Raw genomic sequence first — 17,810 nt, forward strand, 5'->3', positions numbered from 1 at the left:
GACTGTCTGCGTGTGTGTGTGTGTGTGTGTGTGTGTGTGTGTCTAACTCTAAACTCATGGGACTTGAAAGGACTTTAGAAATTGTTTAATGTGAACATTGCTGAGGGACATAAAAAAGCAACTTAAGCAAAGGAGACGATAATGTGTTGACTTGATAGTGTAAAAATGTCAATTTGTCGTGAATTGATCTACACATTTAATGTTGTTCCAAAATCCTAGTGGAATTTCTATTTGGGAACTTGACAAAATATTTTTAATGTTTACCTGAAAGATCTTGCTTTGAAAAAAAAGAAAAAAGAAGGGAAAGTTTATTTTACTAGACATTATGAGAACCTATAAAACAACAACAATTTAAACAGTTAAATAAAAAGAATTTAACAGGCCGGGCGCGGTGGCTCAAGCCTGTAATCCCAGCACTTTGGGAGGCCAAGACAGGTGGATCACGAGGTCAGGAGATCGAGACCATCCTGGCTAACCCAGTGAAACCCCGTCTCTACTAAAAAATACAAAAAACTAGCTGGGTGAGGTGGCGGGCGCCTGTAGTCCCAGCTACTCGGGAGGCTGAGGCAGGAGAATGGCCTAAACCCGGGAGGCGGAGCTTGCAGTGAGCTGAGATCTGGCCACTGCACTCTCCAGCCTGGGCGACAGAGCAAGACTCTGTCTCAAAAAAAAAAAAAAAAAAAAGAATTTAACAATTTACAGGCAGAAAGAGGCCAGAGCCAATGTCGTTATCAGCATTTAGACTCTGATAAAAGTGTCCTCAGAGGGGAAAAGATGGACTGTATTGGGGGTGAGTTTGGAACAAGTGGTGAGCCACAGGGAAACAGATTACATCACAGCCCCATATCATTCGCAAACTGAAATGTGGCCCTATTACACGGATCATTACTATTTACAAGTTAAGAGTAAAAACACAAGAATGCAATTTAAAGGCAAGTGAATACGTATCAGCTTTTGCAGTGGGGAGGGTGTTTTTATGCATCCACACAATGCCAGAATCTAAAGAGGAAAGCAGTGATTGATTTGGCCACAAACTGGTGTGTGAAAAGCAACACCACACACAAAATGAAAAGGCTACAAGACAAACTGCTGAAAATGTTGGCAATGTAGTTTGCCTCAAAGGGTTTGTGGTAGTGTTTGCCAAAATCCAAAATGGGGTAACGTTCTTAATATGTAAAGAGCTCTTGTCAATAAATAAAAGGATGAAACCCCCAGGGGAAAGCAGATAGATGACGCGAATAGACATTTTGGAAAAGAAAAAAAATCCAAATAGCTAATAAACATATGGAAAAAATACTGAACCTCATTAATGATCAAAGAAATGTAAATTAAAGCAGCAGTGGTACGCTGTATTTTGCTGGACAGATTTTTTTCCCCTAGATAATGCCCAACTTTGGCAGAGATGCAAGGAAACAGATGCTTTGCCATTGGATTCATAAACTGGTGGGTCATTTTGTAGAGCGATGTGGCAAAATGTATCAAAAGTCATAAAAGAAGGTGTCAACTTTTAGAAATTTATCTGAGGATGTTTGCTAGGCATCCAGATGCATATACAACATTGTTTATAATGGTGGAAAACTGGAATCAAACTGAACAATATGAGCAACAATATGGGATCAGTTACCATCAGGTCATTTCATGCAATACCAGGCAGCTGTGAAAACTTCTGTGCAAGGAGCACTTTGCAACATGGGAAAACGTTCATGAAATGTTTTTGCTAGAAAGTAACAGATTACCAAATAGTATGTACGGTGTGATTCCCTCCCCACAACCCCCAGCCGCCAGGAACAAAGGTATCTGCACTTGCTGCTTGGAAGGAGATACACCAGAATGTTGACAGTGGCTTGTTTGGGTCTCAGGTGTTACCAGTGACTTATTATTTCAGCTTTTCAGTATTTTCCACACAGTGTACAATGATTGTATATTACTTTCACAATTGGATTTAAAGAGTTAGTAAAGGCCGGGCACAGTGGCTCATGCCAGTAACGCGAGCACTTTGGGAGGCTGAGGCAGGAGCATTGCTCGAGCCCAGGAGTTCAAGACCAGCCTAGGCAATGTAGCAAGACTCTATCTCTATAAATAAATAGTAAAAATAAACCTGTAAACCAGTTCCCTAGCTGTACCAAGAGGGGGCTGATGCGTGAGGAATTTCAGTCCTTTAAGAAGGTAGCTGCAGAGCAGAAACCGGAATCATCATCCAGGGTTTGTTTTTAAGAAAAGTGGGTGTTACTGCAGATATATGGGGCAGAAAATAAAAACAAAAGTGGGATTTTCACCCTGGTCTCAGGAATCTCTCCGAAACTCTCTTTAGGAAATTATCCAAAATGTGGAAAGCGCTAGATGCACAAAGATGTTCGTCGAGGTATTATTTATGATAGTAGACACTGCTCGCAGTTGAAATGTGCATTCGTGGGCGTAGTTAAGTTGCTGTGTACATTCTCTTGGTGGGACATTGCACAGCCGTTGATAATGGGGACAATGAGGAGCCGTGCAGATGTGAAGAGATGCTTGTGGTTGCTATTGTGTGGTGGAAAAAATCAAGACGTAGGCCGGGCATGGTGGCTCACGCTTGTAATCCCAGCACTTTGGGAGGCCAAGGCAGGCAGATCACCTGAAGTCAAGAGTTTGAGACCAGCCTGGCTAACATGGTGAAACTCCGTTTCTACAAAAAATACAAAAAATTAGCCGGGCGTGATGGCACACGCCTGTAATCCCAGCTACTTGGGAGGCTGAGGCAGGAGAATTGCTTGAACCTAGGAGGCGGAGGTTGAAGTGAGCTGAGATCATGCCATTGCACTACAGCTTGGGCAACAAGAGTTAAACTCCGTATCAAAAAAAAAAAAAATCGATGTAAAATATATATGTTATGATTATAGTCACCAACATACGATTCAGAAGGGAATATAATAATATATTACAAAGTAGGGTTTTTTGTTTGTTTGTTTGTTGTTGTTGTTGTTGTTATTGTTGCTGTGGTTTTTGAGACAGAGTCTTGCTCTGTTGCCCAGGCCAGAGTGCAGTGGCGCAATCTCGGCTCACTGCAAGCTCTACCTCCTGGGTTCACGCCATTCTCCTGCCTCAGCCTCCAGAGTAGCTGGGACTACAGGCACCCGCCACCACACCTGGCTAATTTTTTGTATTTTTAGTAGAGACGGGGTTTCATTGTGTTAACCAGGATGGTCTCGATCTCCTGACCTTGTGATCCGCCCACCTCGGCCTCCCAAAGTGCTGGGATTACAGGCATGAGCCACCACGCCTGGCTAATTTTTTGTATTTTTAGTAGAGACGGGGTTTCATTGTGTTAACCAGGATGGTCTCGATCTCCTGACCTTGTGATCCGCCCACCTCGGCCTCCCAAAGTGCTGGGATTACAGGCATGAGCCACCGTGCCTGGCCACAAACTAGTTTTTAAAGGGTGAGGTAGCTATCAGAAACATTTATGTATTTTTTTTGTCTTAAAAGTTCTAGTCTTTCTATAAAGCTATTATGTTCCTTTTAAAATAATTCCAAAAAATCTAAAAATCAACACAGATGAGCACCTCTCTGAATCCTCTGTCTAGGGCTGGATTCTGGATGGCATCCCCGAGACGCGTGAGCAGGCCCTGAGGATCCAGACCCTGGGGATCACTCCCAGACACGTCAGTGAGTAGCTCCCAAGGGTCCCCCACCTGCCACAGCTGCAGCCCCAAGGGGTGGCCAGTGAGCGCCCCGCTCATGCCGCCTACTCCCGACCTCAGCCCAGGCACTGTCCGAGACCCAGCAAGGAAGAGGACAGCACAGCTTAATTTTTCACAGAGCTAACTATATTCAGGGCTGGTTCTTAAGAAAAGTGGGGTTTTGCTTTCAGCCTGGTGATTCTTTGTCCCAGGAAGGAAATCAACTAGAATGCTATGCAGGCGTTCAGTGCATGCAGAGATGCCCATCATGGCGTTACCTGTGACGAGGGAAGTTGCTAACAGGCAGAACTTTCAGTCATGGGCCTGGCTCTGTCCCGAGGTTACACTCTGTCCCGAGGTTACGCTCTTTGTGTTTGGGTGCAAGAAGACCTTTCTCTTAGGAATTCATGGGGATGGGAGATGATTGTTGTTTTAATGTCATTATACAGAAAAACAAAAAACCTGAAGCAAGTATTGGTCCGTGCTATTCATATGTGTGGCACCCGCTGCCTGACATGCCTGCTTTTCTCCTTTTCTTCTCTGTCCAGTCGTGCTGAGTGCTCCAGACACGGTCCTGATCGAGAGAAACCTGGGGAAGAGAATCGACCCTCAAACTGGAGGTATGGCTATGGCCACCCCCACCCAGCCCCATGGGGTTTCAGAGACCCTGGTGGTGACAGCCCGCCTACCATTTCCCGAGCTCGCATTCTGCTCTGGGCACCCACAGAGGGACACAAGGAAGGCTGCCACAGGCTGGGCTCTGAGCTGGAAGACACTGGCAGGGGTACATTCTGGTAGATGAGGAAAGGGAGGCCCGTTTAGGTTAAAGGAGGAGACTTTCTTGTGGCAGAACCAGAGTACAGTGTAGGGGGTCATGCGGGGCACCTGGGCTTGGGGCCCACACAGGAGCCAGGGGACGTGTCTCCCTCTCCCTGGGACAAATTATGTACCCCCGGGAGGCGGGACTGCCCTTGATGGTCCAGGCCTCAGGCTATGGTGGCAAATAGACCTGGGTTTGTGGATCCTAGCTCTGCCCCTTTCTGGCTGTAGACATGGGATACCTGAGGTTCAGTTTTCTTATCTGTACATGAGGATGAAAATACCAACCTAGGGCAGGGCGCAGTGGCTCAAGCCTGTAATCCCAGCACTTTGGGAGGCCGAGAGGGGTGGATCACGAGGTCAGGAGATCGAGACCATCCTGGCTAACACAGTGAAACCCCGTCTCTACTAAAAAATACAAAAAACTAGCTGGGCGAGGTGGCGGACACCTGTAGTCCCAGCTACTCGGGAGGCCGAGGCAGGAGAATGGCGTAAACCCGGGAGGCGGAGCTTGCAGTGAGCTGAGATCCGGCCACTGCACTCCAGCCTGGGCAACAGAGCAAGACTCTGTCTCAAAAAAAAAAAAAAAAAAAAAGAGGAAATACCAACCTAATGAGTGATGTGATGGCTCTGAGGATGAAATGGGAGTCTGCAGGTAGGTGCCTGTCAGAGTGCCTGGCACCGAATAAGTGCTCAGAAGTTCACGGCAGCCCTTGCCCTGGGCCCTGTTCTTCTATTGTAACAAGAACAGTAGTTAAGAGCAGGCTCAGAGTCGCTGGAAGGGCTGGTATTGAATGACGGTGTCCTGCCGCGGTCAGCCACACCCCAGGAATTTGTAGGGCCTGGCCTCCAGGACAGCAAGCACCCCAGCCAGCACAGCAGCGCCCACAGGGCCCCTGCATGGCCATTTCTAACTGTGCACCTCTCTCCTTGCAGAGATTTATCACACCACCTTTGACTGGCCACCCGAATCTGAAATCCAGAACCGTCTGATGGTGCCAGAGGATATCTCAGAGCTGGAGACGGCTCAGAAACTGCTGGAGTATCATAGGAACATCGTCAGGGTCATTCCCTCCTACCCCAAAATCCTCAAAGTCATCAGTGCTGACCAGCCATGTGTGGACGTCTTCTACCAGGGTAAACACAAGCAGGCAGCCCCACCCTGGACAGGCGGCCAAGGGCTGGGCTCACTGTGCCTTACTCTGGGAGTGGCCAGTGTCTGGGACATGCCTGGGACCCTGGGAGTCAAGTCATAGATGACCCGGGTTCCCTGCCCAGAAACGCATGTGTGCAGAGCCCCTGGGTGAACCCCACTTGGAGACCCTGGGCTAATGTCCCACACTCAGACGTGGTCACATCTCTGGCCCACAGCAGATTTGGTGGTGATGGGGTTGGGAGGAGGAGAGGCGAGGGATGGGGTGGGAGGGACATGGTAGCAAGAAGTTTGAGCCTGACCTTAAGGGAGAGGAAAGAAGAAATATATAAAGATTAAGACAAAAACAAAATCACCACCACCACCACACACAACACAACAAAACACACACACACACAACACAGGTGATATGCTTCATTTAGGATGGAGATACATGGCCCCGCGCCTGGCACTGCTTTGCTGTCCACAGCAATGGCTGATGTTCCCAGCAGCTCAGGAGCCACTGCAGGCGGCCTGTGCGAGGTCGGGGAACGGCTGAGCTGGGCAACGTGTTCAAATCTCAGCCCCGACGCAGCCCAGCTGTGCAGCCTTCAGCAATGCTCCTAACTCCTCGGAGCCCTAGTTTTGGCATCCCTGAAATAGGAACAAAACTTGTGCCCTCCTCCCAGGCGTAGGTGAGGATTAAATGGGATTCTCCAAATCATGTGTCCACAGCCACAAGCCCAGTTCTGGTGCAGAGGAAAGCCTCAATAAACGTCAGACGCCATAGCTCCTATCATTGTTCAACACCCTGTCCAGAAAGGCAAGGGCAAGGTGGAATAATTCTATCCCCGAACAGCCGTATTATCATTTTCAAAAGTCTTGCTGAGCTTCAGTCATCTGAAAGCCCAGTTACCCCCTTCCACGCAGTGTCGGGTAAATGAAGCGTTTACGATGCAGGGAACATCACAGATATTTAAGACACTTGACAGTTTACAAAGTCCTTTTTTTCATATATTCTCTCAAATCTCTCCAAGAAGAGTTCTGTTTTGCTGGGGAGGTGGTTTTGAGCTCCCTCAAGCCCTTCCCTGCTGACTCTCCCAGCACCCTCTCCTGCCGGTAGACTCGATGCATAAACCTCATTGCCACACTGAACTCAGAGATGCGATGTTTGCCGGCGTGGGTTGAACAGCCTAGCCCTCTGAACAGGGCAGTCAGCCAACGGGTGGGTTAGTAGAAAGTGTCGCTACTTAAAGAAGAAATGCCAGGCTTATGAGGGCTTGTAATTTTCCAGTGATTTTGCATCTCGGAAGGGTCTTTAGTAACAAACACTGCACTCTTAAGATAAACAACCACAACATTTGTCTTATGCCATGATTCTGAATTTACACATTAATTACTTCCAAATTACTTAATTAAATTTAAAAGTTCATATGATCATTCATAAAGAATTCATGCCTGGAATTGTAAATAAAAATGTGAGTGTCTGAATATTAATTATTATTAATTAATAATGCAGAGAGATAAATTGAAAATTGGAATGCAAAATTCTCTCTGTGTTGTTTTTTTAATCTCTCTGCAGTGCACCCAGCAACCACATATTTTTAAAAAGAATAATTAGATGTTGAGACTGTCTGGGGGATCATTACTTCTAATTAACTTAGTTATTTACTGTAAATTAAGCATCATTTGTAAGCAGGCTGCTTTGCCTGTAGTATTTGTGCTTTTCAGATGCACGGGATTATGGAAGGTCTGAGAAGAAAGAGAGCCTCGCCTGAGTAGCTTCCTTTGGGCTTCTCTCAGTGGAGGAATGGTACCCATGGCGGGAGGTTTGGGAGAGTTGCCCCAGCTCTGCCAAGTCTCCGTCTAATTGGCTCATCTGTAAAATGGGACGTGAATAACACAGCCCTCAGGGGATCGTTGGGTCAAACAAACGAGATGGTGCCTGTGGAGTATTTGTCATAGCAATTAGTACATGCCATCGATGATGCTGATCACAACCTGGAAAAAAGTCCATTCTAATTCCTCTGTGCCTTCCAAAAAGAGAGGACTGTTCTTCTCTAATGACCCTTCCAATTTAAAAGTCCTGCAAAGATTTGAGAGGTCAGGGTTTTCACAATGAACATATCCCAGCGGTTCACAGTCGGGGGCAGTTTTGCCCCCGCCGCACCCCCGGGGACATTTGGCAATGTCTGTAAAAGCTTTTTTGTGCTTGCAGTTGTGCTACTGGCACCCAGCGGGTAGAGGCCAGGGACGCTTCTCAACATCCTGCGGTGCCCAGAACGGCCCCGCAACAAAGAAGCTTCTGGCCCCAAATGGCGGTAGTGCTGAGGATGAGGAATCTGTCTGGTTCTTGGGTGGCATGTTCCTGAAGGAAGCATGATGGCCTGGCCCCTCAACCAGCACAGAATCCACTGCAAGGCACATTGGCAAAGGCAGACCGGCAGGAAGTGTAAAGGGGCCACCCATGGCTGACTTTGCATAGGACAGTCTGGGGCCTTGGAAGGAGGGGGAAGGTCTGTCTGGGGAAGAATGCCCTGTTTCGAAGGCTGGCTTGGGGGCTGGCACAGGTCCGTGCCTCATCTGTGGGCATCTGCCCTGCCTCAAGGTGCCCGAAATGCTGCCCTTTACAGCCTCATCAGCTTTTCTCGTGGCTCCCTGCTTCTGAGCTCCGGCGGGAGGTGACCTGGTTTGATGTTTTTCCTGTGGCTTCTTGGCATCCAGGGTCCCCCATGGTGCAGGTGGCCTCATTGTTGGAGACACTCACCCCATCTCCTCACTTCTTTGTTCACCAAATGCCAGGGGCACACCACAGGCCAAGGCTGTGCAGCTACATCTGGCCACTCTTGTGACCTATTTGATCACTACCTCTTTGGAGAGTCGCAACAAAGTTGGTGTCACCAGAGTGCAGCTGCACAAATTACTCTCCACTAATTCGAGTCCTTTAAAAGTCCCTGGGCACTGGGCCCCTATGTGGCTGGATGCGTTTATCAAAGCCTGTGTCCGACATTCAGGTGCACCTAGCAGAAAGCCAGCGTGCAATTCTAGAAGACCAGCCTAGTCCTGGGGCTTCCGGTTGGGAGGCTCAGCCCGAATCAGAAGGAAAAGCCACCAGCCCTGTAGAGAGTGCTCTCATGTCCTGGGACCAGCCTCCCAGCTGCAACACAGGAATCCTTCCTTCAGCCTGGAAGGAAATGCAGACACCTGCACGTGTTTAGACGCCTGTGTTGAGAGGAATTCCAGGGCAGCGCTCAAGGGTGGCTTCTGTGGACTTCACTACTTGCTCCCTGCCTTGGTGCCCAGGCCTGCCACATAATTCTTTTCCCTGCCTCTTCACCAGATGCACAGAGGGCTTCCATGGTGCTGTGAAAGAGAAAAATAGTTACTGCCGTTAAAAGAGTCAAAGCAGAGGGGCTGCAAGCTGCTTTCCTGTTCTCTAGGACCTAGGTTTATTATCCTCATATCCTTTCTTTCCAGCTCTGACCTATGTCCAAAGCAACCATCGTACTAATGCCCCGTTCACCCCAAGGGTGCTGCTGCTCGGGCCTGTGGGCAGTGGGAAAAGTCTGCAGGCCGCCCTCCTGGCCCAGAAATACAGGCTTGTCAATGGTGAGTGCCCCAGGCGCTGGGCTGCCCAGCTTGGAGCGCCTTTCCCTGCCTCCTGCCCCTCCTCCCCAGCTCTCTCATTGTATCTGGGGTGGTGTGGGGGAGAAGGGTCAGTATCACTTCTTTTTCTGGCTCTTTGTTCTTAACTATTTTCTGTTAGTCCATCTTTGCAGGAATAGATATTTTTCCTCCCGAAGAATATTGCCGTAAAAACATTAACCACTAAAAACATGCCCACAGCCCAAAGAGACAGAACAGTTTTCAGTCATCATTTTTTATATCCTTTGCAGCGGGGGGTTTGTCTGTGCTGTATGCCAGGGGTGGCTCCCATCTTGCCCCTGCCATCTCCCCTGAAGCCTCAGCTCCTGCATAATAGGAATGTGCTGTTTATTTATTTTCTCCCGTCTCGTTTGGCGCCCCCAACCCAGGTCAGTGTGTTTACAGGCAAACAATTTCTGAACCAGAGGAAGACTTCTCGCTCTGCACAGTTTCAATAAATATTTTACCAGGAGGAGAGAAAATATTGAAATCAGCTCTCCAGGTCTTTCCCGGTGTGGTCCCAGGCGGTCTTGGATGCCAGCTTGTGTTCAGGAGGATAAAGGGATGGGAATGAGGAAGAAACTGTAGCAGAGACACACTGCCAGGTTGAAGGGAGTTAAAAGCGCTGCCCCCACGCACACCATGCTCCACAAGCCTGGATAACCTCTACTGTATTTACTAAGGGAACATGAGACCTGCACCCCCAAATATATGCATATGCATACAACCCCCCAAATTATACAGGTATACCATATGAATGTAGAGAGGGAATACAAACAAATATATAGACACACAAATATACGTACAAATGTTTATACAGGTATATACATATATTTGTGTATGTATACACACATATACGTACAAATGTTTGTACATGTATATACATACAAATATATGTATATGCCTCCCCAGAAGGATCAAGCTTTGAATAAAAATGCTTCTCAATTAGGCCTCCTCCAGCTTACAGTTCTAAAGCCACTGAGACCAGCAAGGAATCCATGACAAAAGTCACACCCCTAAAATGAAGATAGAGACCTGAACAATTATTCTGCAAATTTGGTTACTATGGAAAATTAACCAGGACATTTAGAAAAAAAAAATGCTTTTCCTTGAGTTCATCTTTAAAAATGAATTTCAATAATTCCTTCTCCTTTTGATTGTGTCTCTTGTTACAAGACAAAATTTCCAGCAGTGTTAGGGATGGCTTCTTTGTTCCGATGACCCGCAGTCTACCTGTGGCGGCACCGCTTGCTTACGAGCGTGCACACATCGTTACGGGAAGGGACAGAGTGAGCGCGGAGGGGCACTGGCGGTGGTGGGAGGGTCTGAACACACAACAGCGATACTGTAATGCAGTGCAGAGCTTTATGGAAATAATTGTCTCGGTGCTCTGTTTTATGATGCAGACACTCTCATTCAAGAAAAGGTTTTTTTTAAAATTTAAATTGCATTCAGCACACCAATTATGAAGAGATGAAATTATCTTTCTAGATTTTTCCAAAAATGAAAAAAGGAAAGCTCATCATGGTTTTTGCTTGTTACCTAAGAGCCATGATGGGGCTTGTTTAGATAATTAAGCATTTGGAGACTGCCTCAGGAAGTTCCCATTTATCAAGGGGTTCTTGATAAACACAAGACATCAAGATATTTAAGCAAACCCATTTAAGGGACCTAAGGCAGGAAGCGGTAGCCTTGGGATCTCTCTGCAAATGCCTGTCTGAACCCAGAGCTCTGGGTGCTGTCTGCTCCGCTGCGGCCATCCGCTGGCCTGGTTCTAAACTTACTGCCACAGAGTTCATCAGAAGACCCCACTTAGGATGGTGGGATTATACATGGACACAACTTTCTGAAAGGCAAGAGCCACTATTGGTTAAAGCGCTAACTGCGCAAACCCTGTGACCCTGGGATTTAACTCCTAGGAGTTTATTCTGTTCCAGCACTCAGATATGCAGTGAGAGATGTGGCAGAAGCATAATGAGAAACACAGGCAACCTCCAACTTTGTTAATAAGCGGGTTTGTGAAATAAGTTGTGATAAACCCATGTAATGGATTGCGAGGCAGCTGTTAAAAATAAACCTGTAAAGTGATTTGATGTCGGGGATACGTGGCTAAGTAAGGGAGGGGCAGAAAACAATTTGCTCAGCAGTATCCAGGGGGTGAGCTCATTTTTGTTTAAAAAAGCATGTTAGTTTATGCTCAGAAAAAAACCTAAAGAAATATCCGTACACCAAACTACTTATCTCGGTAGAGCTGTGTATTATACAATTCAGATTTTTTTTTTTACAGTGAGCATGAATTCCTTCCTTCCTTCCTTCCTTCCTTCCTTCCTTCCTTCCTTCCTTCCTCCCTTCCTTCTTTTTCTTTCTTTCTTCTTTTTTTTTTTTCGGGTCTTGCTCTGTCACCCTGGCTGGAATGCAGTGGCGTAATCATGGCTCACTGCAGCCTCCAGCTCCTCAAGTGATCCTCCCACCTCAGCCTCCCAAGTAGCTGGGACGACAGGTATATGCCACCATGCTCAGCTAATTTTTTATTTTTGTAAAGATGGGATCTCTCTATGTTGCCCAGTCTAGTCTCAAATTCTTGGCCTGAAGCAGTCCTCCCACCTAGGCCTCTGGTTTCCTTTTTGACTCGTGTACTATTTAGAATGCACCTTGCTTAATTCCCACATATTTGGGAATTTTCCTGATTGCTTTATATTCTTGATTTCTAATTTAATTCTATTGTGGTAAAAGAACATACCCTATGTGATTTTGATCCTTTGAAATATGCATATATGGTCTATACTGGTGAATTCCAAGTGTACTTAAAAAGTAGGTATTCTGCATTGTTGGAGATAGTGTTCTATAATGTCGATTAGGATAAGATGTTTGACAGTGTTTAAGTCTTCTATGTCCTTAACGATTCTCACTCTACTTATTATGTCCGTTATTGAGAGAGGTGTGTCAAACTCTCCCAACTCTTTTATTTTTAATTTTTTACAGTCATCCGGCCCAAAATGTCAAAAATCTCCCAACTCTGAATTGTGGATTTGTCTATTCTCTGCAAGTTTTTGCTTCATGTAATTTATTGTTAAGTGCATACTGTCACACCTCAGTGTCCATGGGGGATTGGTTCCAGGACCTTCCTTGGATACCAAAATCCGAGGATGTTCGAGTCTCTGATACAAAATGGCATAGTATTTGCACATAACCTATGTACATTCTGCTATACACTTTAAATCGTCTCTAGATTACTTATAATACCTAATATAATGTAAATGCTATGCAACAGTTGTTATACTGTATTGTTTAGGGAATATTGACAAGGAAAAAAGACTACATGTTCAGTGCAGACATAATTTTTACCTCAAATATTTTCAACCTGTGGTTGGTGGACTCCATGAGTGTAGAAACTATGGATATGGAGGGTTGACTGTATACAGTAAGGATCGTTATATCTCATTGGTGAAATGACCCCTTCATTGCTAGGAAATGTTGCTTTTCCTCTCTAGCAATACTCATTTTCTTGAAGTCTACTTTGTCTGATGTTAATGAAGTTTCTCTAACTTTCTTATGTTTCGTGTCTGTATGATATTCCTTCTATTCTTTTTCTTTTAAACTATCTGTGTCTTTTTTTTTTTTTTTTTTTTTTTGAGACGGAGTCTCGCGCTGTCGCCCAGGCTGGAGTGCAGTGGCCGGATCTCAGCTCACTGCAAGCTCCGCCTCCCGGGTTCACGCCATTCTCAGGCCTCAGCCTCCCGAGTAGCTGGGACTACAGGCGCTGCCACCTCGCCCGGCTATTTTTTGTATTTCTTAGTAGAGACGGGGTTTCACCGTGTTAGCCAGGATGGTCTCGATCTCCTGACCTCGTGATCCGCCCATCTCGGCCTCCCAAAGTGCTGGGATTACAGGCTTGAGCCACCGCGCCCAGCCTATCTGTGTCTTATAGTCTAAATATGTGTCTTGTAGGCAGCATACAGTTGGGTCTCACTTTTTTTTTTTAAGAGACAGGGTCTTGCTCTGTTGCCCTGGCTGGAGTACAGTGGTGCAATCATAGCTCATCGCACCCTCAAACTCCTGGGCTCAAGTGAACCTCCCACCTTGGCCTCCCACTGAAGTTACAGGCATGAGCCACCACGCCTGGCCTGTTTTTGTTTGTTTGTTTTCTACTTGTGTCATCTGTTCTTTGTTCCTTCTTTCCTGCCATCTTTTGGATTAACCAAATATTTTTTAGTAATTCATTTTTTTTCTTTCCTTTTTAGCCATATCTCTTTGCTTTATTTTGTTAGTGGTTGCTAGGGATTAAATATTCATCTTTTGCTTGTCACAGCCTATTCTGAGTGAATATTACACCTCAATACGTATGGTATCAGAGACCCGCAGCAGTAGATTTTTCTATTTACCTTACTTCTTTACAGTTGACATACATTTTACTTGTGTGTATGTTATAAACCCTACAATATATTGTAATTATTTTTGTTTTAAATAGTCATTCATCTTTTAAAGAAGTGAAGATATAAAGGGGGAAAGACTTTTATGTGTACCCACCTATCAATACTCTTCACTCCTTGGTTTAGATCCAAGTTTCCTTCTGGTATCATTTTCTCTCAGCCTGAAGAACTTCCTTTAACATCTCTTGTAGTGAAAGTGTGCTGGTGACAAATTTTCTCAGCTTTCATACGCCTGAAAATGACATGATTTCATCTTCATTTTTGAAGGATGTTTTGGCTGCATATAGAAATCTACGTTGACAGTTTCTTTCTCTTAACACTTTAAAGATGTCATTCTATTGTCTTCTGGCTTGCACTTCTTCTGATGAGATCTCAGAGGTTATTTTTACCATTGTTGCCCTACATATTAAGCACCCCCCCCTGCCTCCAGCTGCTGTTAATATTTTCTCTTTAGCTTTCAGCAATTTGACTATGATGTATCAAAGTGTGACTTACTTTGTGTTTGTTCTGCTTGGATCTCAGAGATTCTTGGATGTGTGGGTTGAAATTTTTAATGAAATTTTGAAATTCTCCTGTCATTATCTTCTGAAATCTTTTTCCTGCCTGTCTCTCTTCTTTCTGGAACTCCACACATATGTTAGACTGTATGGTATTGTCCTCCAGGTCTCTTAGATTTGGTTCTTTTCTTCCAGTCCTTTCCCATCCCCCTCTTTGCTGCAGTTTGGCTACTTCCTGTTGCCTCTTTTCCTGTCTTTAAATTCACTGATTGCGGCACACCTAGTGATTTGTTTCATTTAAGATACTGTATTTTCCAGTTCCAGAATTTCCATCTGGTTCTTTTTCACAGTTTTCATTTCTCTGCTGAGATTCTCCATCTGTTCACTCATTTTAACTATCTTTTCCTTTAAGGTTTTAAATGCACTCATAATAGCTGTTTTAAAGTCCTGGTGTGCTGATTCTGACATCTGTGTCATCCCCTGATCTGATTCTACGGCCTGTTTTCTCTTCTCATAGGAGAGAAAACATTTTCCTGCTTTTTTGCATGTCAAGGAGCTTTCAATTAAATGCTAGACATTGTGTTTCTGATATTTTTGAAGGTCTGGATTGTGTCATCATTCTGCTTTAAGAGTATTGAGTTTGGAGGATTAACTCCATCCCATTGAAGCTTATTTTTAGGCTTTGTTAAGTGGGACTAGAGTGTTCTTACTCTAGGGCTAGAGTATCCCTGCAGCTAAGGTCTGCCCTTTCTGGAATCTCAGCTGAATGTCTGGGGTGTTCAGCAAGTTCTCTCACTTTGGTTGTCAGAATGCCAGCATCTCCCAGCCCTGTGTGAATTTCCATTCAGTTCACAGCTTCCCGGTAGCTTTTCTCTACCAGGCCTCTGGAGTCTCACCCTGCACATGTGCAGCTCCATATTGGCCAAAGGCTCAGTGAGCCCTTATGAGATTTCTGGAACCCCTTCTGTTCACAGCTGCCTCCTCTCCATTACCCTGTTCTACAAATTCTGGCTGTTTCTGGCTCTAGTGTTTGTTGCTCCCACCCAGTGAGCCTGCTGATCCGTTTGGGCTCCGCTTCTCCTGTGCCATGACTTGAGAAGTGCCCGTAGGTCGAAGTCCAGGATGAATATGGGGCTCATTTTGTGTGTTTCCTGCCTCTCAAGGATTACAGACCTGTCTCTCTGTTGTCCAGTGACTCTAAAGAATTGCTTCATAGATTTTGTTCAGTTACACAGCTTTCTATAAGACAAGTTAAATATGATACCCATTACTGCTTCGTGGCCAGAACTGGAAGCTAAGCATGGGTTTGATGTCACACAGACCTGGGTTTGGACCCCAGCTCTGCCCCTTAGTGGCTCTGTGACCTACAGCAGGTTATTTCATCTCTTTGAGCCTGAGTGTCTTTACCTAAGAAACAACAGGTTATTGTGAGGGCCAAATAAAACAAAGCAACAAAGCACACTTAGCACAGTGCTTGGCACATAGAAGTGTCTCAGTTCCCAGTTCCCAGCAGCCTTTTTTTTTCTTTTTCTTTTTCTTTTCTTTCTTTCTTTCCTTTTTTTTTTTTTTTTTTTTTTTTTTTTTTTGAGACAGAGTCTTGCTCTGTCACCCAGGCTGGAGTGTAGTGGTTTAATCTCTGCTCACTGCAACCTCTGCCTCCTGGGCTCAAGCGATTCTCCTGCCTCAGCCTCCCAAGTAGCTGGGATTACAGGCTTCCACCATCACGCCCGGGCTAATTTTTGTATTGTAGTGGAGACGGGGTTTCACCATGTTGGCCAGGCTGATTTCGCACTGCTGACCTCAAATGATCCTCCCTCCTTGGCCTCCCAAAGTGCTGAGATTACAGGCATGAGCCACCGCGCCTAGCTTCCAGCAGCCTTTATTTCTCACTTATATGTCCTTTGCTGGTGAGGCTGCCAACCACATTGGATTAAATTAAATGACAACTGCTGTCATTTACATAGTGAATTAAGCATATCATTATTGAGGAATGAATCCTTGGTGACGGTAATTTTGTTAAACATTCATGCTATCCAGTTAACTGTAGGATGTTTTTTTGGTCTCTTTAGTATAGGCAGAAAACTTCTTAGCCCTAAAGGTAAGAAAGCCAAAAGTGTGCAATGAACAATTCATGAAAATATAGCTTAAATCTTCTGGCTTTGGCAAGGAAGGGCTTTCACGGCCAAGGAGGAGTCGCCTGTGTTTATTCACTCGTGCTTGTTGCCCAGCACCTCCTATGTGCCAGCCCTGGCTCAGGGCTCGAGACAGTGGGGCCAGAGGGAGGCTCCTGCCCAGGGCGAGCAGGTGTCCAGAAGGGGGCAGCTGCCACTGGCCAGGTGACTCCAGCATGGTACCTTTTTTTTTTTTTTGAGACGGAGTCTCGCTCTGTCGCCCAGGCTGGAGTGCAGTGGCGTGATCTTGGCTGGTTGCAACCGCCGCCTCCCAGGTTCAAGCGATTCTCCTGCCTCAACCTCCGGAGTAGCTGGGATTACAGGTATACACCACCACACCCAGCTAATTTTTATATTTCTGATAGAGACAGGTTTTCACCATGTTGGCCAGGCTGGTCTTGAACTCCTTATCTTGAGTGATCGCCCACCTCAGCCAAAGTGCTGGGATTACCGCCACGTGGTGCCTTTTAATGATGAGTCAGCCCACTTGAAATATGAATCTATCCTGTTATGTGGCCCCACCATCCCGTGGAGATGACCTGCCAGCTGGAAGGGCTGTGGAAGCAACGTGCCGCATCCCTTCTCCGTGTAACAAGGGTGCGAATGTGGACACACTTGAGGCACATTGCTCAGAGACGAGCAGCCCTCCACCGGAACGCTGATCTTCCGCAGCGACCTGGAGGGCGCCGAGTTCTGCGCAGCAATTCCAGGTGCAGCAAGGCCCTGCAGGGCTCCTCTGTGGGCAACTCCTCGTTAGTGTCTTCCCCGCGCCGTCCATTTTTAATGTGTTCTTTGCCAAATGCATTCCTTTTCATTCCACCTCTCCCTCTTCTTTATTTCCCGGCTCCTTTTTGATATTTACTTTTACTTGGACACATACCCACACACAGAAAAACCCTTTTATGCTTTTTTCAGTGACCTTTTTTTTCCCCCCCCAGCAGGCAGCACTGGGGGTTCTTTTTTTCTCATCCTTCCTCCTATTTAAAATTTAATGGGTGCCTTTCTGTTCCTCTCTCCTTCAGTCTGCTGTGGGCAACTGCTGAAAGAGGCTGTGGCAGACAGGACCACGTTTGGCGAGCTCATTCAGCCCTTTTTTGAAAAGGAGATGGCAGGTAGGCCACGTTCCCACTAACTGTCACGACCTTACAGGCTGCAGAGAGAACTTTCTCTTTGTGCGGCTCTCTGAACATCCAGGGGCTCAAAACGGGGGAGAACAGCTGGGAAATGGAAATTGGGTTTTCTTGTAAGCTAAGGCTCTATTGCCTGTTTCTAGTAAGGCCTCTTGGTGTCTGAGCCCGATCCCCAGTGAGGTGAGTTTGTGGATGTGTGGGGGTTATCCCTGATGGTTTAGAATGTTCCTATTTCTCAAGACTATTTGCTTTTCATCACTGGTACCACTTAAGATTGAGAGCCAGGAGAGGCCACAGACCTCCCAACATCTTTTTTTTTTTTTTTTTTTT

The 17,810-nt window shown here is 46.0% G+C and overlaps 1 protein-coding gene across 2 annotated transcripts in view; it reads left to right on the plus strand.

Moving 5' to 3' along the window:
- Window positions 1-17,810, plus strand: part of LOC105531589 (adenylate kinase 8) — a 151,538-nt gene that overhangs the window by 21,643 nt on the left and 112,085 nt on the right. For both annotated transcript variants that reach the window (XM_011969543.1, XM_011969544.1), the window contains 5 exons: window positions 3,561-3,642; window positions 4,205-4,276; window positions 5,412-5,612; window positions 9,085-9,216; window positions 17,373-17,462. In XM_011969543.1, the coding sequence (XP_011824933.1) occupies window positions 5,468-5,612; window positions 9,085-9,216; window positions 17,373-17,462 (367 nt within the window). In that variant the 5' untranslated portion in view covers window positions 3,561-3,642; window positions 4,205-4,276; window positions 5,412-5,467. The remainder of the gene's footprint in view (window positions 1-3,560; window positions 3,643-4,204; window positions 4,277-5,411; window positions 5,613-9,084; window positions 9,217-17,372; window positions 17,463-17,810) is intronic.

Source organism: Mandrillus leucophaeus, unplaced genomic scaffold (genome assembly GCF_000951045.1).
Source record: "Mandrillus leucophaeus isolate KB7577 unplaced genomic scaffold, Mleu.le_1.0 Scaffold899, whole genome shotgun sequence".
Taxonomy (NCBI): domain Eukaryota; kingdom Metazoa; phylum Chordata; class Mammalia; order Primates; family Cercopithecidae; genus Mandrillus; species Mandrillus leucophaeus.